Here is a 25,480-nt window from a genome sequence, read left to right as displayed (position 1 = left end):
CTCCTGGTTTATTGGCCTGTAATGAGTGGCTGACATAAAAAAGTGTCAGCAGTAAAAGCATCAATACCTCATTCGAACACACGTTCTCCGTTACTTTATTTCTGGCAGTTATTCTACCCAGAGATAAAAACACTCATTTCCTTTGCTACAAGTAAATATGACAAATCCTAGTTCTAAAGTGTAGTTTTTCCTGTCTTTTTTTTTTTTTTTTTCCATATCCACATGAGAATGCAAATCAATGTCACTTACACTGCAACACTGAACTCATGCATTATATGTACGGGCATATTCTGCCAATTTCTATAGATTTTCAAGCAGATTTTTTTCCAGGACTCCAGAGACTTAAGAGTAAAATTCTGTTTTGGTTAAATCTCAAGTAGGTATCTTGATAGGTGTCTTTCAAATCAGAATTTTAAATCACTTCAAGAAATTTACTTTGTTCATTGAAACCCATTCCCTCCCAGTCACCTGCTGCAGAAATTCATATCTTGGTCATTCCAGCAGCTAGGCATCACATTTTTCTTGTCTACTGTCAGCTCAGTTGAGGCAAGCTCTGCTTCAGTTTCACATACTGCAGCAGTTTTGAGCAGTAAGATCTCTTAAACGTTACCTATTTATTCTCTAGAATAAAATCTTTATGTATTTTTAAGATAAAGCATACCCCACATACCACAGAAGTCCTTACATATAACCAAGCATCACTAAGTGCACAAACCTGACCGAGACAAAGTCAGATGTGAGCTGTTTGCCTTGGTGTATAGGGTGGTCACAGATGACTCTAGCTTTAACACCTGCATAGCCTCCTGTATCTGCAACAAATAGCAACTGTCCTGCAGGAGGAGGTCAGTAGACAACCAGTCACCTCTTTCCACCATTGCCCCTCTACTCTTTTCTCTGCTTCTGCACTTTCAAATCCAGATAGCAGCAAAGAAAAGGGAAACAGATGACATAACAGGAACTATCACCAAATCTAAGGAGAGATCTCTGCATTTTGCAGAGATGACAATTCCTTATGTAGGATGCCTTCTTCATACAAATTCTAATTTCTTTAAGAAGAAAACTACCTTCCTCTTAAAATCATCCTCCCTCAGCTGCTGATACTCTTTACTTACTTGTATATTTAGGGCTTAATACCACATACATCATGCATAAAAATAGACTATAATGCTACCTCCTGTCCTTTCTTCCTTTCCAGAACCTAATCATTTAAACTGTTTCTGACAAAACTAAAAGCAACCTCTCAGGAGCAGGTGCAGGAAAGGGTATTTTTCTAAACATGCTTTCATCTCAGTTTGGACAACAACATATCTTAATATACTTGGACTCATGCAGGGTGCAAGTAGCTTATGCTTTTTATCTATTAAAGGCAAACAGAGCCACAGTGTAATCTTGAAGGATTTTCCATGCCTTCTCATTGTTATTTGTACCGAGGAGAATTATATTTTCTTATGGAGATCGGAAATCCCTCCAAATCATTGTTACACAGCAGTATCCACAAAAACTTGTCCGCAAACAAGCCTGCATCAACTCAAACCTAATTAGGCCAATAAATGCACAGTAACACACCTGCACTATAGTGTGAGCTCTCCTGGTTTTACAGCTACACTCTCAATTCTTCCTCTGTTATTCATAGAGCTGTATAAACATTTGGCTGGCTGGCACCCCAAAAAGCCACACACATAACGTACAATCTAACCCTGCAATACCATCTCTTCACAATGTTTCCAAATGCCCATAGCATGAATCACAAGCTAAGGTATGAGCTGCAATTAGATCATCCCCCTTTCTCTTACAAAAAACATACCCACCTTTGCTATTACGTGCCTCTAGCAAACACAGAAACAGTGAGGATGAACCAATACCAGAGGAAACAGCAGCAGCTTGGAGTAGCACCACATGAATTGTTCCATCCCATGAAGCTCTCCCATCACTTAGTAAGGCTGAAACACTCAATCTGTGTCTAGGGGTAGTATTCACACTCCTTCAAGAGTTCTTAAAAAGAGTGATGGAAATGTGAGATTCAGCAAAGGTACTCCTCACCAGCTGCATCTCGTGGACTAAATAAATTCCAGGATGTTCAAAATCAGTAGGGAATTTGAAAACATTGAAGTTATTCCTTACATAAGTGTAAATGCAGAGACCATCCTTTCAAGGTAGCATTTTTTGTGTTAAGGATTTGACAAAGCACTGATTATATTGTGAGAAAATTTCTAACAATGTTTAAACAATATTTAAACTAGTACTCACTAAAATGAAGAAGTCAACATTGAAATTCCATTCCACTTAATTGGCAAATGCATATTTTCATAGATAAGTAAATTATTTTGAATTTGCAGACATAAAGGCATTTAAACAGTCATCTTTTACTTTTGACCAGTAATTAGTTCTCGGTAATATCTCTATGATCATGCACTATAATTAAATAGTAATAAAAGATAATTATCCCGGTCCCAAATGAGAGAAGGTTACATTTCTCTTTTTCCAGTCTATCTAAAATATGTTTTGTTTCAAATGTAAGACTCTCAATTGCATTTATCTCATTTATAATTTTTTTTTCCCTCTGGGGTGTGTTGAACTAATATTTTAGAACTGCAGTAATATGGTCTCTTTCTTTGGAATATGAATGTACACATTTTTCTATCCCATATTGTTTCAGATTTACATTTATCACATCTAAAAATTATTATATGAATTTTGAATTTCTTCATACTGCACACTCTTGAGTGAGAAAGGGATGCTGGGTCAATGAGGATTAATCAATATGAAAGTTTTATGTTTATAAAGTCTGTGTGGAATAGAACAGAATTCACATTTGAACGTGTGTGTGTGAATCCAGTAAAACTCTAATTAGGATTTCTCACAAGACTTCTTATGAGGTTCAGCTAACACAAAATTTAGAATAACAGTTTATTAGGAGTAGTAACAGAAATGGAAAATATTATTAATTTTTACTGCAACTAGTTATTAGATTGCATGTATGCAAAGCCAAAAAAGGGATGTAAGAAAAATATGCGAGTGTACAATATATATGACTGTGATTCAGTGAGCACAGTGTTGAGAAAGGATGAGGCATCAAGAGATTTATGTCATGTATTAATTGTTTCATCAAATAAAGTAGATTCAACTTTCATAAGGACCTTCTGAAGAACACAGTAACTGTATCAACATTTCATTTACAACTCCTCACAAGCTGCCAGGTTTATTTTTTGGTGTTTTACAATTGAACCCTTGAGTTAGAAAAGGTTATGCTGATTGTTCGATGTCTTAGCTGAGAGTGCAACTGTATTAGCACTATACACAGCCCAGTCACATACAAAGTAAAACATCAGAAGAAATCAGTTAAATAGCAAAACTATACTCCATGTGCCTGATAACAAAATAATTGTTGCTGTTAAATACATACCCAGGGAGCTTTCCAACAGTGGCAGACTACATGCCGTCACTGCCAAAATGACTTTTCTCTTGGGTGGTCAGTTGGCCGGTACAAATTCCCCTTTCTTGACAAAAGACAACTGCCCATGCTGTGATTTTCTTTCTGCTCATTTTCTTTTATAGGTGGCTCTATTCCCAATGCTCTAATGTGATTCAGCTTCATAGCCAGTCTGGTTATATTTCTTTTACAGATTGCAATTATATTTCTAAACTATTCTTTGTGTTGCTATGAGAATCAGACAAAAGGAAAAAATTTTAAAGTTTCAATGAAGAAAATTTCCATAATATGTGGTGGCTGTCACAATCTTGCTGATAGAAATAATTACTCCTCCCAATGTAGCTACACTAAACCACCAAGAAATGTGGATAAAGAATTTTACCCATCTGTGCAAAGCTCTTTCATAAATGCATATGAAAAGGGAGCTAAATGCAGAGATTAAAATACTCTGGGATATGCAGCAGGACACAGATGCTAAGGTGATAGGCCCTTATTACCTCACTTCTGAGATGAAGAAGGTATTACCTCTCTCCTTTTACCAGCAGTGAGGGAAGGCTACATATGATACACTGTGATTTTGAATAAGGTTATGTTTGGCCTTTGTGTGATGCATAGATTATGCACACTAATCCTCATTTTTGACTGATAAACTGAAAGTATCCATAAGCAAAAATACAAGCTGCTCTAGCACAAGCTAATGGTATTTTTCTGGGGCAAGTGAAAAGCACATTATCTGCAAACATCATACACTGCTTACATATAAAGCGCATTGCTTTTGTGGCTGCACTGGTGAATAGAAGAAAAACTGAAAGACCTTTTGTGATGGTGTGGTTCTGTTCTTACCCAAACACCAGCCATAAGACAGTACAATTTATCACCAGGTACACCTCTCCAACCAGCAGCATTTTAGGATACGGCTACCACAAGACTGCAGCTTGGGTGGGAGTGCACTGCTTAATTTGCTGTCTCAGGTACGTGGAGCACATTTTAACAGCAGAGGTCAAAACCTGCTTGAAAGCAAGGCAAATAGGCACTAGGCAGCAGCTCTTATAGAACTTTTTGAGCAAAGGTGTATGTGGGTAATCAGTTAAAAGATACCTGGGGTGGCAGTCGCTGTAATGTGGACATGCCTATGGGCATGTAAGGGAGTGCTACTGGGTATTTGTATAGATTGCAGCAGGAAAGAATTGCAAAACACATAATCAGAGAGAGAGACTTATTGTAGATCTGTTCTGTTGCTCTCTAAGACCTAATCAAAGACCAACTGTTAAGCTATCCTTTGAAAACAGAGTTGCCAAGGTAGAAATTTTATTCAATACTTGTAGAGAACTTAAATGCTGACAACTCTAAAAAGTGATAGGAAGACTGTGAAGGAAAATTCTGTACGGAAATTCTGTAAGGAAAATTCAAGTTATCTGTATAAAGTTTCCTTCCCGGATCAGTGCAAAACCCTCATTTATTAATACAACCCAACATCAGCTGGAGCACCAACCGTTCCCAGAAGCCACAGACTTCTCACACCATGCCCTGACCACTTCTGGTGACCATTTCAGCCTTCACAGCTACAACGGCAAATAGACAGTCCTCCAAATACCTCTCAGCTGAAAAGAAAGTTGAAGAGCAAACTAGATTGCCTAAGGGTGGAATTGCACCTGCAGCCCAAAGCAACTTGAGCCCAACAGCACTGTAAACTCTTCATCCAGGAAAAGCAATGCTAAAACACTCCCCTGCAGCAAACTCGATAGCAGGCTAAGTTATTAGCTTCAGGGCTGCTATCTCCAGAGAACCTGCCTATCTGAGGGAGGACTTGGTGATTCAGACTATTTTCATGTTAGGTTTTTTATCACTAAATACAAGCTTAGCGCATAGGACCATCAAAATGGCTGGACAAAATAAAATCCTTCTGCACTAAGCTTCTAATGAGTAAACAAAATCAAACACGTACGACTGGAATGTCCAGGGTCATGAGCCCTGTAATCCATGTCAATACACCCCATTCTTTTCTTCCCTTTTCCTTCAAGACATCTATGGAGATGCAGGTTAGAAAGAATATAGGCTAGTAATGACTCTCTGAAGAGCTACCAAGAGCTAGCCAGGCCTTTCTTAGCATAGGAGAAGACCCAAAGCATTTATGGAAGAAAAATAATTGTCAGCAAACATTTTATACTGGCAATGAATCCTCATCAACTCCTTAGCAGTTGTTAGGCAGAGGTGTTCACAGACTGGGTTGATTTTTCTGCATGAACTAAAAACATCCCAAAATATCCACTGTGACTTGAACCATTATGTCATCCTCCTTGAAGGTGAACAGTCAAGTTAGGACAAGGAAATACAACAGTTATTTTTAAAGTATTTCAAATAATAAGTATGATTTGAAATTAATCTTAAGTGTGATGTTCTTTTCCCTTTTGTTCCAATAGATATATTGGGCATCTTAATATTACTTGCAATATTAAATATCAGAATTTTTTTAAATACTTTTTAAAACATATACACATTTTTTCATTGTCTTCTGAATTCACCCCTTGTATTTAGAATTCTAAATTCTAAATGAATACTAACAAATTCATAAAATAACAGTTAAAAGTAATAACAAAAATAAGTAATGATTATTTGAAATATGTCTCAACTGGAATTACTTCTACTGATTACCATTTTTTATTTTTTATTTTTTAGATAAAATTAATTAACAGAATTGTCCATCTGCTGAATTACTTTAAAAAAAAAAAAAAAATCTGATTGAGATAGCTTTGAAAAGCCAAACCCTCCCTGGAGTTAGTCCATCTAACAACAAACCAAAAAGGTGGTAATAATTCATCTGACTCTCCACAACACTGACTGTGAGTATGGATAAATAGTGCCTGGACTACAATATATCTATGACAGTGTCAAATTCAATAAGATGGTGGAATTGACAAGGAATTCCTTAATTTACTTTGAATATTAATAGTTTAAAATGTAAAATAAATAGCAAAATAATCTCACCTTCTGGCAAGTTAAGCATAAAGAGTGGAACTTCTCTCAGAAGACTAAAATTTATCTTCAGTTTTGTTCTCAAAAGTAGGAATTGTCCACAATTTGGGCAGATTACAGATTCCTACCTCTTACATTTGAGAAGAATTCCAAAGCAGTCATGAGTTTGCAAGAAATGAGAATGTACAAAGGAAAGCATCTATTCAGCTCTGTAGCTGATAAAAGAAGAAAATTATTTAGCTGGCCTGCACCTTGTCTTTTCACAGTGATGAGATTCATTACGTGCATGCTCCTCTGAATGATTTTAATTCCATCACTGTCAATACAAGTTCTCCAAGGCAGTCAGGAGATAATGACGACTTTATTGGACCTGTTGGCCACTTTATTACATCCAGCTGTGTTCTTCCTTTCTAGAGCAATTAAGGGATTTTATGGTGTTATTTCTGAGCATGATATAGCAAGAAGCCACGCAGATCTAAATCTCTAAATTGTTCAGGTTGCATGTCAATGCTGTAACTTAGAGGATGCTGCCACCAAGAGTTTTGAAGACATAAGTGGCATGCCGACAGCCGTTGTCAGTGAGGACAATGAAAATTGGCAGATTTAGCCAAGTATGAAGCATGACAAATTGCAGGAAAGCAAAAGGAAGGCAGTACTTCACTCAATTCAGAAGTGAGATGACATTTGCTAGGAAACTTATGGGAATTCTTCAGACAGTCTACAAGATGTGCTAAATGTTACTTGCATTATAACAAATCATAAGGTATCTAATACAAAATCATTTGCCTTTAATGAAGACTTCTCTAGGAAAAAAAAAAAAAAAAAGAGAGAGAGAGACAAATGGAAGACTGAAATTACAAATTAATTTGTGCTCTACCTGCATTTGAAACATGAAAAACCTAACAAAGTGCATTTAATAAAAACAAATGCCAAACCACTGCAGCTTATCAGAGCGACAGCATTTTTAGTTTATGGCACACTAAGCACGTTTCCCTCTTCTCTTTATAGCTACACTGGTAGTATATATTTTCCAAAAACATGTTATTCTGTATGATAGAATCTATTCTCAGTGTTTGTATTTATTGTTTTTTATCACTAGAGTGGAATAGACACTTTTTTCCTCCCCAAAAAAAAAGAGGCCCAAGTTCCCAGCATCAATGCTAACAAAATAAAATATTTGTTTAAACTGTAGCCTATATTTGCTTAATATCAACAGGATTTATATATTTATTTTTGACACAGTTTAATAAACAGGTTTTGTTTTGTCTGTTGATAATGTTTTTCAGCTGTCATAATATTTGTTTTCAGTTGCTTTAGAATCCGAGTGTGATTCTGATTTTTCACTGAAAAATAAAAAAATAATAATAATAACTTTTTAAGTACTACCTGTCATCCCAAAAGAACTTTGAAAACTGATATTAAAGAAGTATTGTATTCATTTTCTTCTAAAATATATTCAAAATAAAATTCAAACAAAATAAAAATCATTTCCTTCTCAAATAACTTCTGGGAAGAAAAGAAGCTCCTTTCAAAGTTGAAAGAATTAAAGCAACAGGGTATTTCAATACTGTAACAGAAACCAGCATAAATCTGAATTTCAAAACTAAATTTTAAAGGAAAAAAAAAAAAAAAAAACTTTATCTAGAGCCCATGATTCTGCTATTATGCATGGAAGAAGCCATAACACAATAAAAGGACTTCAAGTCCCTTGGTGCACTCTGTTTCACTGTGGGTTCATCTGCCTGACCTTTGACAAGTAGCCAAAAGAAAAATCTTGAATACAGCCTACATCTTGTTGGTCTTCTCAGCACATGGCATCCCTTAGGGCACCTTGTTCACGTTTGCAGGGTTGCATCATTCAAGATATAAGTAGACTCACTCGATCTAGCTGTAGGCACCTAACTTACCTCTGTCTCGGTGGGTTTACTTACAAAGAATGGAGCAGCTGGTGTTTTGAAAGTTTACTCTGAAAAATGGCCTATTGTAGGTGATGTGGGATGCTTCTGGAGACATGTAATTTCACCTCATTTCCACAGGGGAAGTCCCAGAGGCATTAGCCAGTGACATTGAAGGCCCAGCATAGATGATGTTAAGATCAAGCTTGATTGCCTGCACTCCCAGCATCTATGTGGTATATGTCTCATTCTGTCTTTATCTTCTGTCTATTCTTGTATTAAAGCCCTTGAAGGTAAAGAATCACTGACATGGCATCAGTAACAATACTATGCAGTTTTTCATGATTTGCAAAAGGACATTTCTCAGAAATACCTTTTTCTCTTTCTTAATAGTTTGACTACTATATCAATCTCAACTTCTAGAGAGAGAATCCAGAGGAACAGCGCATACAGCCCACAATCTCTTCTTTCTCAGGTTAGAGCTGTTCGGTTAAACCCAAGCAGAGATTCAGTCTCCTGCATTATGAACCCTCTGTGGCAAGAAGTGACAATTCCAGCAAATTAAGAAGTGACACATTTAATTAGGTACCAGGCTTTTCTGAGCTAAGCAAGTGACCCCTAACACCTTAGTTAAGAGCATGACATTTTATTGCAACCTGAAACAAGGTGAAAATTAAAATTAAAATAATAATAAAAACCCTTCATTCTTAATTTAGATACCTATTCTTTCTTATTAGTTAAATTTTCATACAATTAATTCTGGGTGGTCACACAAAGGAGAAAAAATCTTCTCCTTCATATTCTATAAAATAAATAAAAAAAAAAAGACTAGGGAGCAGTTTTTCATACTGCTAGTTTAAATGAACATCTGATTCAGAAACACTTGTGCAGCACACATGAGAAATTGGTAATGCACCTCAGAGTTAATATATGGATTTCAAAATATAATTTTAAGTCTTTGAGAATATATTTTAGCCCAATGCTCTGCAAATATTTGTCATTTTTAAAAATATAAAATATCACAATGTGCTAAATGTAGCTCGTTATTATCTACAACTGGAACAGCCTTGAAGTCCATTCAGTAGGTTCTGATCTAAGTGCAAAATTCAACATGTCTCAGTATGTAATAAGATAGACAGTAAGCTCTGATCCAAATCCAACCAGGCAAAACATTGCTGAATTGAGGCTGGGGCACAGAGTTCTGCTAGGAGACATGCAGACACCATTAATATTTCTGTTCATTTATTTAGTTTTAAATCTCACTTAAAACATTAAAAGCTTAACACAACCTGTACCAGATGGCTTCATATCTGATTGCTGTAATCACTGTGGAGAAAGGGAGGCACCATCTTAAGCTGTACAGATCTAGAAGCTTGATACCCTAACAAATATAACTCGTAGAAGCACTGGAGAAAGACTTATGAAAGGAACCCACACAACAGGCTTAGTTTTCACCAAAATAAATAAATAAATACATACATATATAAATAAAAGAGAGAAGTGAAAAAAGAACAAATGTTTAAGAAATCTGCAGAAAATATGTAATTCATAAACACCTAAATTCAATGGCTAAATTATTTGGAATGACTAGTTCACACAGCTTGCTATTTTTCACATACAAATGCTGCTGTTTCCCCAGGAGACTTAAGCAGTTGTAAGCTTTGTTTTACATGAGGAAAACAAAACAAAAAACAACCAAACAAAGAGCAGGTTATTCAATATTTTTGATAAAAGAGAGCTAAGAAGAAAATCTGAAATCCCTCATGCTATCTTCCATGTCAAGAGAGAATACTTTTATCTTCATAAAAAGATTTCAACAACAAAAAAAAATATTCTATGTCCTAATTTTTTAGGGTTTTCAAAGATCAGAGAACAAAATAAACTTTTTGTAAGAAGTAGAAAAACAGTCCTATGCATCTACATTTGGCTGCTGCTCAGGAGTGACCTGTTGTCTCTTTGTACTGCTATAAGATACTCAAGGTTTCAATTTACTGTTTTTTCTTATTCAGAACAGCATTAGCTGTGAAGTCCAGCTTTGTATGCTACTGAGCTTACTGAAAATGGGGAAAAACTACATTAGGTGCTCCCATTCTGGAACTGAAAGTAGAAAGTCCCAGCTTTGAAGACAGATGGTACAAATCTTTTAGACTCCTTCGCTGAGATAAATCCTTCATTGGTAAAGAGGAGCAAAATCACTTCTGTGTCTCATTAACACCTCCTACTGTCAAGGATAAGATTTGCCATCTCTAATCAATTATTATTTTCTAGGGATTTATCCTCACTTTTTTTTTTCCTATGTCTTATGCTGTTGATTTCATAGCAAAAGCAATGGAAACTGGAGTAACTGCTCTGACAAACATTGTAGTAAAATAAATAAATAAATAAATAAATAAAAAGATGGCTGGGAAAAGAACAATTACACCTTCCTATGGCACGCAAGCACAATGGTGTGATTTCAGTGTTTGGGTTCTCAATTCAAATGCATACCAACATGTTCCTGAAATAAACAGCATATCTTGAAATAAAAGTAATTTTATAACTCACTTTTTCCTTCCTCCCCATCTTTTTCTTTACTAATGTTGGCACACCGTGAAAATCCTGATACCATCAGGCACTCTCCTCTTCCTTTGATCATTACAAGACAAAGCAGCTCTCCTCCCAGATCAGAAAAATGATGAAATGAGGAAAGGGGAGAAGCTGCTGAAACAAAAATAATAATAATTAAAAAGTAACACTTCTTGCCTTGTAGAATCATTATTCTCTTTTCACGACACAGTTTCTGACGCTCCACTGACCTTTGCAGGGTCTTACTGAACAGCACACCATGCATATGCATGGTAGTTCAAAAATAGCATTACACTGAAGGTAATTGAATGGAATTAGGGTGCTTTTTGACTTCAGTAACTGCAGTAGACATAAAGGGAGCCCTCAAACTCTGTATACTTCCCGCATGGTGGCCTTTGGTTTGCTTCATGTCTTAGAAATTCTACAGGGAAGCCAGCCAAAGTAAAAATGACAGTTGTTCAGCTTTTACATTATAGTTCAGTTGGATTTAAGGCTTGCCCTTTATTTTTGTGGCAGGAAAATAAAAGGGATAACATGCAGGAGAATTCTCTATACTGTCATGAGTGTACTTGTGAGCTCGTTTTTATAGTGCCAGGCTCAAAGGATGTGATGTTCCTCCCCAGGAACAGAGCATACTAAATCCTGTAATGGCAGAAACTGCTGTTCTAAATTGTTTTAAGGTCACTGAATGGAAACATACTGGCTGCAAATTTTGTTCTAAGTTTCATCTTGGCAATAGCATGCCATTGTGGCATAGTGTAGGAACAAGGGGAACTCCACCAGCAACAAAGTACATCTGGTGATTTTTAAAGTCAGCTCCAGGTCTATTTTACTTAGCAATGACAAGCAAAACTATTAAAGTATGAGCACCCCAATATCACATTGTTTTCCAGTGAAGTCACAGCACTGGAAGTGTTTAAGGCCAGGCTTTGAGCAACATAGTCTAGGGGGAGGTGTCCCTGCCTCTGGCAGGGGGGTGGAAGGAGACAATCTTTAAGGTCCCTTCCAACCCAAACCATTCTACTTATACAAGGAGTCATTCTAATGCCACAACATAAGGTAAATATTCCCTCAGTCTCATTGTGTAATCTGTTTAGACATCCCCTCTCATTCTCTTATCCCCTTATCTACTTCCTTTTTTTAGGCAGAGTTTCAGGTAATACAAGTATTTAGCAACAATCCTCCTGCTGTCCTAAGGTTCTTGAGGAACATATTTAAGCCCTCACAGATATAGGATACCAACTGCTCAATAACCCAAATCTCAGCACTTCAACATCCTTGAGAATTTGGTGTACCCATATCTTCATCAGAAAAAGACAGAAACATTTCTGATCGTACATTAGTTGTTAACAATAGATTACTAACTTCCTTTCATCACTCAGAAGTGCAACAGCAGTTCACAATGAAGAATAAGAGACACTTTATCAACCCACAAACAAAGAAATGCTACAAATATTAAGATAAAAATTGAGTATTCAAAATCTACCATGAATCAGAGAAATAAAAAGAAAAATCACACTGAAATAATTTTTATATTCCACTTCAGGTACTTTGAAGGAAGATACCTGGATTTTTTAGACTGGATTTTTAAAATTTTAAAATCCAATCTGTCAACTGTATGAAATAATTTTACAAGATGGTTGACTGGAAAAAAAAGGGAGGTGAGAGAGATAAACTGGCTGTCATTAGTAATTTAATTTTGATAGATCAGTACATAACAAATTTCATGGGAAATACCTGTTAAATCTCCCTCCCCCAGAAACAGTTTTTTGCAATGGGTAAGAGAAGCAATTGATATCTTATCTGTGATTACATCCCATTACTTTCATTCTTATTTAAAACGCCTTTCCTTGCTGCTGCTCAGAGTGACTCCACACACATAGAAACCATATGTGTCTTCCCCAAGTTACATTATCTGTATCAAAACAGAATCCTTCAGTAACAAAATACCCGATAGAAAAAAAAATCAATAAACATCAGCAGGTTCCTGGAATATGGTAGCTCTGAAAATAAAAATGTTTAACAGAACTTTTTCAGCCATTTTGCATATTCTGAAATACATGTTAAATGTATTTATTAATTCTGTAGTTGGAAAGTCAAAGCAGCTATTCCCACCAAAGATGCTACAAAGCAAAATACTCTGTATATTTACTTGCATTTCTGAAAGTCAGCACTCCTCACACAGAATACTGTTGATTGACTTTTAATTGCACCCCATTAAAAATGCCACCACTGAATTAAAATTCCATGAAAATAAAAGGTTATTTAATAGACATGTCAGCACATCTCTAACTACAGTGGTTTGGTGTTGATGCAAAAATCAATAGTACTACAAAGAAAGGTTCCACTATAGCTAGATACACATATTTAAAACACAATAAGAACCAGCCAAAGTCTATAAGTGCATAGCTCAATTTAAAATACATACTTTTTTTTTTCTTTTAAAAATATAACAAAAAAAAACTTATAAGGTATTTTGCTTTTAACATTTGAAAATCTTTGTGTATCACTTTAACAAGTAGAAAAAAAAATCTTTAATATCTTCTATATTCATAAAAATCAAATATGCACTTTCTGTTGATACTCAGAGGAAGGGGAAAAACAACAAAACAAGAGCCAAAAGTAAATTCCAAAGGAAAGAACAGTGTGTGCATGTGCCTGTAGTTGGAACACCTACACTACAAACCAGCTCACAATAACAGTTGCAAATGGACATTCATAAATTGAGTTAACGTGAACAGCATGCACTTCTCCAGAATGTTACAGAATAGAATTTATTAGGATAGCTTCATACTGTCTGTTAGCACAAATAAGAAAAAAAAAATCCCAGTGAGAATACAGAAGCCACTTACAAAGCAGTGATCTTTAAGCAAACTTCTAAAATCTTACCTTGTATCATAACTGTATGACATTCCCTGAATTTTCTCTACACCTTGCTGAGATTTCACCAAGGTGAACTTCCTTGAGACTTGCCTCCATCCAGGAGGCAGAGCCTTCTTTTGCACCAAAAATGCAATTCTCTGTAAGTTTTTTGAAGTCCTAGCTCAGGAAGCAGTAGAAACATAACCAGCCCTAGAAATATGGCTTTCAGGTTTGTAGTCTCCTCAATAGGTTTAACTTTCTTAACCTACTTAACTTGATAATCTAATATTATAACTCTCAGTTTCTTCCTACTAATGAATTTTGATTTCACATGTGCAAAACAACTTTGCTACAACAGAAGGAATCAGAGTTGTTACTGGAGAGAAAAAGAAAGAAAGAAGGAAAGAAGGAAAGAAGGAAAGAAAGAAAGAAAGAAAGAAAGAAAGAAAGAAAGAAAGAAAGAAAGAAAGAAAGAAAGAAAGAAAGCAAGCAAGCTTTAAAAGTAATTTCACTAGGGTTTTTGAATCTTAAGTTTTCAGTGATCTTTTAAAATCTGTATCTCTACCAAACCCCAATAAGAGATTAAAAAAACATTGGCATAGTATCATCGAAGTTGGCTCAACTATTCAAATTATTTAAGGAATGGAGCCCACTTTTAAATTTAGAAAATACCTCAGTCAATTATGCGCCTTCAGCTTTTTACTACTCAAATGGAGTTATTCATCCAATTCTGTCATCCCTACATGTCCAGCCTATGTAATCAGTGCACACAGAAACGCACTATTCAATATAGGCACCATATTCATATTTTACTACTGTGATTTGTTGTCCAAGCCATGGTACTATCTTGCTGTTTCAGGAAAGACTGTCAGTTTAATAGATTTCTCACAGTTATGTGTGTATACATATATATATATATATATACACATACATGCATATATGTTTATATACATACATATATACTATAGATTCATATATACGCACTTTGTCTTTGATCTTCCCAGAAAGCAAGAGGACTGCAAACGGAAAAATTCTAAGGGAATGGAAAAGTTCTAGAGGGAGTATAAAATAAGAAAAATAACAATAAGAATAAGAATAACAAAAATATATTTGCAGGTGTGCAAATAACACAGACCAGTGCTTCAACACATTTAAACATTGAGCACATACTGTGCCTCAACACATTTAAACATAAAGAAACTACATAAAGCATTTAGGTGTTTTTATTTGATTTGATTTTTCAAACTTATCTTTTTTTCTGAAGCCTAGAATTGTGCTGATCAAAGTTCCTGAATGGCCAGGAAACTGAAATTCAGCTTTATTCCCTATCCAACAGATTTTATATTCAATTTTCTTTTCTTATTTCAATACCACATAATTGCTTGTGCATGCATGTGAACAGTTGCTATTTAAATGCTTGTGGAGAGCTCAATTTCTGGCTCATTTAATTGCCTGAGGCCATTGGCTAAGAAGATCTAAGGAGTCGTGTACGAGTACATAATTTATTTTATCTGCCCAGAATGAACCCTCTGGTCTCCTTTGCGATAGTGGTGTTGTTTGTCATTGCTCCATAATTCACAAGCGTCATTAATTGTATACATGCACAGTACCCTCTGTGAAGGGTGCGTTCGCATACCCTTGTCTCTCATTTTATTAGCTGCATAATGCCAGGCCTCCTGGCATTAGGGATTAGGAAACATGTCTTGCTGATGGATTGCTGGGTCCCACCTGTACATGCTCATCCATAGTTCATAATTCTGCCAAATGCAACTTCTGTTGTGCTGTAATTCACAAACCATTTACTGCAGTCCTTAATGACATTTTCTTTATTCCCATACTAACATTTGTACAATTTGTACAATTCCTCCTGCACAGCAATAATGCTGTACATAGACTGACAGTGCGCATTGATTCCAGGGATCGTACTTAGAACACCTTTCCCACTGAGACTAACAAGTTTTATGGTGAGGATTCAAAGGCATTTGGGTAGATTTAATTTCATGCTTTTCTCAGGGAAAGTTAAGCTTATGTGTGCGTAGCCTGCTTCATTCTCATTCACACCACTTCAGTTCTTGCAATTATTGCCACAAGAATAACATTGCCAGGTTGGAGCTTCCAGTGCATTCAGCGAAATACACCGCTCTACTCTGAATACATTCATTATTTCATGTTGTGGCCTACAGTCTTCCCACAGAAAAGGGAGCTGTAATCAAGAAGCACAGGCAGAACAAAGAGCCAGAAATGAAATAAGGAATACCAGAAAAGGTCAGAGAAGCCCTGCACAAAGAATAAATAAAAGATTCAGATTCCTTCCCTTTCACCCATATTCCCCCTGTCAGGCCACCCCAAACTAGTTAAAGAAATTCACAGTTCTGGTTAGAAAACCTGGGGTCATCAAAGGTCTTCCCAGCAGGTTTCTGCTTTTCCTACAATGAGCCTGACTGGTGTTCCTGAAGTACTTAATAAAGGGAGACAAGAACATCCACAAGACCAGAGGTGCCCATCGTTAACCCACCTCTTGTCCCATTAAAGTTGGCATCAAAACCTGTACCCTTCAAGGGCAGATGTAAAGTGCCTAGAGAAGTGAAAAAGAGGGGAAGGGGGAAAAGGAGGAAAAAGGGGAAATTTCAGAACAGTTTCTATTCAGACTTGAATAAGCATTTTCCACAAATCTGCATTCCCTTCAGGCTGGGCATGGTGAGATTTAGTTTGTGTGTTTATGTCACTTAACTAAGCAAGTTATTTTAGGTAAGCAGGAGCTACACATATGTCTATGCTGCATTACCCCATAAGGCATTTAGACTTGCTTTCAAATAAGTAATGTAAAAAATGTTTCTGCAGGTAGTTTTCTTCTCAGTTAGTTGCTCAGCTAGTTAGAGATTTCCTCTAAATGTTATGTTTTAGTTTCAGACATATGAAAGACAGGAATATATCTGACAATTTTAAAAGCATATTTGTCTGATACAACAGTAAGCACTTGGTGGTGCTTATCGACGGTTTTACCATAGGCTTTTCAGAAGGTCTTGAAAATGTCACTTAGAGCTATGTTCTTCAATGTCTTAAACAGCTAATGCAAGTTTTTTCATTATTTTGCTTTGCTATAGGACTCTTCATAGATTCCAAGATGATAAAGCAGCTCAGTAACAAGAAGAGATAAATGAAGGGTTGTCCTGTTGCCATTTCTTAAAAACAAATGATAACTAGAGATTTTCTATTTTGATGATATGAGTTCAACATGGAAAAATTCATTATCTTCACAACATGTACTAAATTTAACTGCATTCCCCAAAGATTTAAAGGAGGTATCAGCAAAAGAGCATCTGCTTTTCATCTTCATCATTGAGTTTGTAATCTAAGACACATGTTCACATATAAAGCTGCAGGAACGGGGACAAACTCAATTTTCCCTTAGTGAAGTGAATGGTTCCTGTTCTGTGCTATGACTGTAATTAATTAATGCTACGCCCCACAGAATGCTGCTTATACCCACACAGTCAGTGCACGTCAAGAGACTGGAAGGCTAACAGTTGGAGGGCGTGGGGGGAAGACAAAATAAAACCTCATCTCTGTTGGCCTTTCCATACAGCAGACCACACAAAACACATCCTCTAGGGCTTCCCCTGTCCCTGTGCCTCTCAAACACAGAGCCTAAGCCTCTTTCCTATTCCTTTTGCTCCAATAACCAGATGAAGGTTATTTCAGTCACTTGGAAATATTTACTATTTTAATTTACTGCTATTTAGGGATTATGATTTATTGTTTACCTGGTCTGTGGCCAGTTTAAGCATTTATATGTATGAAGGTTGTTTTGCTCATTTTATTTTACCCTCTGCTCCTCCAGTTTAGGCAAATGCAGGGAAAAATGTCATTCACCATTCACTAATGGCAAAATTCAGGTTCCAATTAGCTGCAGCCTAAGTGCACTGACTCTGTACCAACCTGTCCTACGAGGTCCACTAGTCCTGAAAACCATTTAGAGTAGCCAGCTATCAGAACAACAAACCCACAAGCAAGCTGAATAGTTTTTTTCATCAAAGAAACTTGAACAAAAAGATTTTGTTTGGAACGAAGGCAGTGCTCTCCTTTGAGGCCTGTTTTATGATTTTAACAAAAAAAAAAAAAAAAAAGAATTCACAATGCTCCCTTTTTCTATTTCTTCCTACAAAACACTTTAGATTCCCAAAACTGAGGAAATGAAATAAAAATTAATTAAACATTGGACTAAAGTGAGATTATTGAGTTATATATAAAGTGAGATTATTGGGTTATAAAACCCTCCCTTTGAGACAGAGGCTTCAGTCCAAAAACATTTAAGGAAAAAACCTAATTTGACAGTGTTTTTCTATTAAGCTACTTATAAAATCTTTTTGGGGAAGAAGGAAATTATAACGTTAAATGAAACTCATGGGTATAGTTTATTCATTTTATGGGAAATACAAAAAGAGCAGTAGCTCAGTCATATGCAACAGACTTTGCACTCTTCAAAATTATTCAGACGTTCTCCGAATTGAATGAGTTCTATTGTTTTGGGGCAAAATAGAAAGACCTTGTACATTAGGGTTATTCACATTTATCTCTTGTTGATACTCTCAGGGACATCATCCATTACAGATTACAGGGCAAAAGCAATGACTGTGATCAGCTAGCCTGACCTCTAGCACAGCCACAGGATTTCCCTGAATTAATTCACCATACAATGCCCATTTAGTGACCTCCCTGACAAAATACACATTCAAGTCCAGCTCCTACTGCATAAATGTGAAAAAGGGCCCATGCACTTGTGATGCCACGCAGGCATTCCTATACGTACTGTGCTTACTAAACTTACAGCTCAGCTGCCGTCCCAGCTCTGCTCAGCAGATCACAGAAAAGAGAAAACTCTTTAGGTCTGGAACCACCTCTGTGACACTACCTGCAATCCCAATTCAAGTCTGGAGCTGTACACACACATCATATAAACCTGAACACTTTCCAGTTTTCACCTGCTCATTTATGCTCCTCCTAGAAGATAGAACAGCACGAAGACGGTCTCAGATGTTCTTAACACACGGAGCGTGAAACATTACAGTGCTCTTATTATTACCAAGAACATTAACTTCATTCTTTAATGATCTTAAGAGTGTCATAGGCAGTTTTAAAATCCTCTGGAACTTAATTTTCCTGAATGTATTTTCCCAAACCTTCAGAAACAAAAATGAATTGTTTAAGAAATCATAATTGAAAGTAATGGTAGGCAAAAATACTGGTACAAGTCCTCTTTGTTTGTAATAAAGACTCACATCCAAGCTCAGACAGGGTTTGGATGTGTATTCCCGTAAAATGTCATGGCTAATGCCAACTTTTTTTCTCCACCAGAGTTGTAATAGAGTACAAAAGTTCCGAAAATGCCATTTGACTCAAGATTTCAAATGTCACAACAAACAGCAGCAAGATTTTTTACTGAAAAGAAGCCTAATGGATACAATCCTAGCAGTGTACTAAAAGCTCATTCGATTGCCACATATCAAACCTAAATGTCAAGACTTACCAACAAGACAGTCCAGTTAGAATAACTCTGTAAACTCAAACACTCCATCTACTCAACTGTTATAAGACAGATTCGCTATTTTATCTGTACATTTAGTGCAGAAAGGACGATCACAGAATTTCTAGGTTGGAAGAGACCTCAAGGTCATCGAGTCCAACCTCCAACCTAACGCTAACGCTAACAGCCCTCCACTAAACCATATCCCTAAGCTCTACATCTAAGCGTCTTTTGAAGACTTCCAGGGATGGTGACTCCACCACTTCCCTGGGCAGCCTGTTCCAATGCCTCACAACCCTTTCTGTAAAGAAGAACTGAGCTGAACAAGGTTGTAGGATATGAGATCCTGCAACCCAATGGCATTCAGATGTCTAAAACACTAGCAGCCAGATGAACCACAAGATAGAAATCAGGATGTGGCTAGATACAGGACAAATGCTATGTAATGCTGAACTGATATGCATCGATGTCACAGTAATGAAAGCTCATATAATAAAACAGGAAAACTAGTAACTGAGTGTTTTCATAGAGGTGACATTAAGAACACATGCTTCTAAAGTTTGGTCCTAACAAGTGCATAGTATCTCTTCATCTCCCACTGAAAGAAATTTGGTTCCTGATCCTCCTCCAAAGGTCCACTCAGTGGGTACAACATGGAGAACCATAAACAGTAATGGTAGTCCACAATTTGTACAGATCCGACTGTCTTCCTTTCGCTTCAATGGCAGCAAGAGCAAAACTAAGCCCAGAATGAATCCAAAGCCCTGTAGCCTATACAGTCTTATCGTCTGCTCTACACCTGCTATGGCACGAGCAGCAGCCAATGGCTGTCTGGTAATAATGAATTTGCCAAAGCTTCTTCGATGAATTGCAAAGATAACAGTCCCCTTTCTCAGATCCATACCACTCAACACTTTAGAAGGAAAAACTGGTCTCTGCATTGCTGCCTAATTACCTTGAGAGTCTGCCAGCTCATTTCCTTGCACCATATATGATCCTGTTGGTTTTCCAGGCTCCACCAAAATGTCCACTCATGACACTAAAATGAAAATCAATGTCAAATGCCAAAATAGTATATATTTTAGCTGTGTTGTTTCCACAAAGAAAAGTGGGATTGCTTAACATGCAACAGAAAAAATGTAACCAAATTTATATCTATACTGTTAAACAAAACTCAATGGCAAGTGCTCAGGCCAGCAGTGACTGCCAGGTCTAAAAAAACAGGAAACAGCTCCATGAACAAAGCACTCAACTAATATACTTTACCCCAAATAAACACTGCTTTCACAACTGTTTTAGTACATTTGCAAATCAATAAGTTAGCTCAAAAATAGACAACTTTTTGTCATATTACATTAAAGAACTAGAATCTGAATATGGACAAGCCGATCCTCTTCTCATCTCTTTCCCTCCTCTTCCCAATTCTCTCATCCCACTAGTTTGCCCACCCAAACTAGTTTCTAGTTTGGATCTCCTTGTTCAGCTCATTCCCTATTCCCTTTTATTCAATGCCAATTCTCAGTTCGTTCCTTCTTCTATGCCAGTCTTCATTCCTTCCTCTGTATTTGAGTGTGACAGCTCCCTACCCTGATGCCAGGGACCAACAGAAGGAAGAGACAGCAATTTCAATGCAAGAAATGGCTTTTCTGCTCTTCCTCAGAGCCTGACAAGCAAATGGCCTTCCTGCAGGTAGGTGTCACAATTACAGCAAAGTTCTGCTGAGCCTCTTCTATATCACACTGGGACGTTTTCACCTTAGATGGATTTTTCAGGGACTTGAGCTGATTGAAATTTAATAATCACAAATATAAGTTTTGTCAAATTTCCACCCCTGTGCCAAGGTTCAAAGACCTTTCCCAAAATTCTGAACTGCAACAAAAAAATCATTGGATTTAAGTTTTCTTTTTCATATAATGATACTGTTCTTACTCCCATTCTGGAAATGACAAGTAGTTTGTGTTCATATTTTCCAAAACTTCATCCTGAAGAAAAGAACCTCTCCTTTATGATAAACTCAAATGAGATAATATAGGAAACATAGGCAACATAGTTTCAGCTCCTGTTGTTAAATTAGCAAGTCAGCATAGAGGGGGCTTGCAAAAAAAAGCAGCAAGAACAAATCTAGGCCAGGAGAGGATGAAAAATTGCACCCTCCATCATTGTGATTCCTTGTCTTCATATTACACAGGTATTTCAGTTTCTCCCACACAGATATACATGGTAAATGTATTAAAAGTCCCTCCTTTTCTTACTAGTTTTGGCTGCCACAGGTTCTCAGTGAAGAAGGAATCTGCATCCTCCACCCATCTCAAGATGAGATCTATTCCAAAATCATCCTATTAATTTCCTTAAGTTTCAAGTTATGACTTATCAGCTAGGCCTTATGAGCAATTTCAGAAAACACATAACAAGATATCTTTTTTACTCCCTGAAGTACATTCACTATTTTAATCTAGAGTTGTAATTGATTCCACTTTTAAAGTAAGTGATAAAACGTTCAGAGTTGCCACAGTACCACAAGATAAGCGGCCCTGCCAATATAGAAGGGAGATAGCACAACCAATGGATGAGAAAATGATTACAAGTACATTAGAATGATCCTTTGCCACATTGATCTGTAATTTTATTTTATGTTATCTATTAATCTCTGAACTGTGTGCTTTGAATCATATCCAAGTGAATATTACCCCCGGCGATTCTTGTTCAAACTTCCTCTCAAGTCACAGTCAACATAGCAGCTTGTAATATATTTTGTTACTGTAAATACGATGGACAAAATTTGATACTGAAAAAGATAGCAGTGTAAGTGGGTGTGTTATCAGGGCTAATATTGTTTCCTGTTGCGTAAGATAAGGAAGCTCCGTTTCTATCCTTTTGCAGCAAGCAAGCATCATGTTTGGTGACAGCAAACAAAAGTCCCTTTAAAGATACAGACTCTACTTCCAGGGTTTAACATTGTAGTGAAGGTCAAAAGTGACAGTGACTCAGTCAGGCTCTATCCACTGCCATCTGAATTCAAACAGAGATACTTTCACCAGGCACTCAAACCCCGTGAGTTTTTATAACAATTGACAAAAGCAATTGCAGTGGGACAGGAAAGAGAAATAAGAGAAATGAACAGAACGTTCTCTAATCCTATCTAATCCATAATTGTGTCAGCTTCTGAAATGGGATGTTTCCACTTGCTTCAGCATCTGCTAGACTAGAAACCTGCCCTTTGCATCACAGTCATAGAGCATAACTTTGCTAACCTTTATGTTCATGGATTCCATGGATCATTTGAAAAGCACTCAAAAATTAACAATTGTTTCAGCAGCTCAGAGAGGAATCAGCTCTTCTTAATTATTTGTTTTCTGGGGGGCAAAAATTAATTCCTTCACTGAGAAAAATAATATGCCATAGGCAGGTGTGACCTAATTGCAATGTTTCCTACTGAATGTCACCAATATCCAAAATCACTGTGCATAGAGTGCACCAATTTCATGGAGGAAACAGTAAGACCATTCTGGTCATGCATGCTCCAGCTATAGGATTTTAAGAAGCTTAGATTGTATAGTTGAATGTAAGGTATTCATGTTTATACTTACATGCTTTTATGATCATTAACTCACCATAATATTTGAGACTTCTACCAACAGACTTTGTTTTGCTCTCCTTTCTCCCAGATGGATACATCCAGTTTTCTCTATTTGGAACTGAATCACAAAAAGATGAAATGACAAGTTTAATTTGTGTCTTTCAAAATTTCTTCCTTTTCTACAATATCAGCTTCTGACTAATGAATCACTGTCTGGCAGATTATTTCTTATGAATCCCAGAAGCAGAGGATTCTGTCAGCTAAATAGTAAATACCATAGGGTTGGTGGTTTTTTTTGTTTTTTTTTTTTTTTCCAATATGATATCAGCATTTAGAAATCTGCATCCAACTATGCCCTCTTACAGACACCAGCCCTAATGCTGGTTTAAGTTTCATCCACGTGGAGGAGCCCAATAACTTCACAGGATCTCAGGCCATCTGCTTCTGCAGGTCTTATTACAAGATACTGACACAAATTAAACAGAGGTGCTGAAGACCTTAGAGATGACTATACTCCTACAAATTTAGAAAAAAATAAGTACTTGTGCAATAGATAGTACCTGTTTAAATAGAGAGAGACTGCAACCTATACTCTTATCAGATCTTATTAGATGTTAAGGAAGTTTTATTGGAAAGTATACACTAACAAATGTGGCAATCACGAAAAAGTATCTGTTGGAGATATATCCCCTCAGACATTAAAGTCATTCAACTACAAGCCACAGATTTGTAGGAAATTAAGTTTAATCAACACTGGTGCTCCTGAATTTCCTTATTCCTGAACATTCCCAGCTGCTATGGAAAATTAATTAAGGCTCAAATCTTGTGGTTCTTTCTTTAGCACTTGTTGCATGGCAACATTCATTTTTATGTATGAGCTTCTTTTTCCAAATGACTTTATAACAGTCTTATCCAAAGATGAGCTGTGAAAGTCTAAAGATGGATATTTGCACATTTTGGTTTACTCTTGTTGGGTTCTTCACTCACAGGACATGAATTATTCACTGATAAAAGACTGGAAAGCTCTGGTTGGTTCCAGGCATCAGAAAAATCAATCAGTCATGGCAGAGGATTTAATTGGCTTCCTCTCAACAGTGATTTCCACAATTGTTTTTAAAGAATATCCACTGAGGCAAGCTTTGCTGATTGAAAATAACTGACTTTAGAAGACTATTGTTTAGAAGACTGTGTTGTAAGTTTGGACACTTACAGTAATGTACTTCAAAGCAAATTAAAACTGCCACTAAGAAGCATGAATGCACTGAGGCACTGACAAGTCTAGTCCCCTTGGTTGCTCTAATATCTACTGGATCTCTTGATCTAGGTACAGCAATCTCTGGCTTCGGCTCCTGCCACTCCTCGCACCTTCTACCAGTGGAGAGAGAGAGAGCTCCTTTTTACTGTCACCTTGGATGAAGCAAAACAGCTTCCTTCTAGTATCACTTCTTAAATTGCTACTTAAATTTAGAGAAAATAAATAATCTTAAGTTCCAAACAAGAGGCAGTTTCCAAGGAAATTTGCATATGTGAACTATCCCATAAGGGCTACCTTTTCTTCCACAGAATTGTAAACCAAATTCAGCACGTGATGAAACAGATTAAATTCATGCAACAGCACAGTAAGATTTAAAGATAATATTAAAATAAAGAGGAAGTGACATATCTCCAGAATACGTTTGTCTTTCTTATTGGAGATCCAGAATCTGCCAACGGCTTAGTTCATATTATGTTACAAACAGCTCATGAATTCTCCTACCTGTTCAACATGTGATTTCAGGTCATTTTTCTTCTTCATGTCATCAGTGGGACTCCAGGAATTTAATTCATTTGAGACAGAACTGGCCTGAACGTGTGTACATGAATATATTAACAAGATGCAGGTGACTTCTGTCAAAACGTAGCTCTGCTTTGTGTCAATCAGATAACATTCTGTTTGCTTCAAAATCTGAAGACCTGTGGTGATGATAATGATGATTAATATTTTTTTCATGTGACTAGCAATCAACTCAGACCAAACTCCAAATATGCCCTTAGTGTAGTAGCTCTTAGAATCTCTTCCCTGCCAGCATCTACTCTGGAGGTGTAAAAATTTGGCTACAATAAAAAGAGAAATTATCTGCACCATATTTTATGTCTAACAAACCACACAAGTTCATATTCCATGAATGCTAAGATTTCTGAATTTGGACTGTATAAAGCTAACCAAAAAGTAATGGAAAAACTCATACAAAAACCTGTATCAAGACAAATGTGAGCTAAAGTATAAAACTTTGATAGTAATGGTAACTAATAGTGAAGGATGCTGTAGACTGACTGTCTCACTTAGAAATCTTTAAATTATTATTAGATATCTTTGTAAGGTTCTGGTTCACCTGTAAAATACAGAATTGATGTAGGAATCACTCAATAAATTTTGATGGGCTTCATTTGTATGCAATGAACTATCATACCAGCAGATCTGTTAAAATTTATAAATCTTCATACTTATCCTGCTATGGACCAGGAGCTACCTCAGAAAAGGAAAAAAAAAAAAAAAATAAAAATAATTTGTACTTTAGCTCTGATTACTAGTAGCATGAAACCAAAATCCAGGTCTCATTATGCTCAGATTTGTGCAATGATTTTTATGCAGGGTAATAGTTAGCAGACCTCAG

General features: G+C 36.5%; 1 protein-coding gene across 1 annotated transcript in view; it reads right to left on the bottom strand.

Annotated features, from left to right (window-relative positions):
* The window catches only part of LOC311441264 (uncharacterized protein), a 119,289-nt gene that overhangs the window by 60,074 nt on the left and 33,735 nt on the right, over positions 1 to 25,480 (bottom strand). Inside the window, exons 7-8 of the mRNA XM_084529170.1 lie at positions 24,583 to 24,779; positions 22,861 to 22,944 (exon numbers count right to left, since the gene is read on the bottom strand). Of these exons, the coding sequence (XP_084385296.1) occupies positions 22,861 to 22,944; positions 24,583 to 24,779 (281 nt within the window). The remainder of the gene's footprint in view (positions 1 to 22,860; positions 22,945 to 24,582; positions 24,780 to 25,480) is intronic.

This window comes from Aythya ferina (assembly GCF_964211825.1).
Source record: "Aythya ferina genome assembly, chromosome: 9".
NCBI lineage: Eukaryota > Metazoa > Chordata > Aves > Anseriformes > Anatidae > Aythya > Aythya ferina.
Note: the sequence above shows the minus strand (reverse complement) of the source record. Positions and strands in the feature narration are given on the sequence as shown.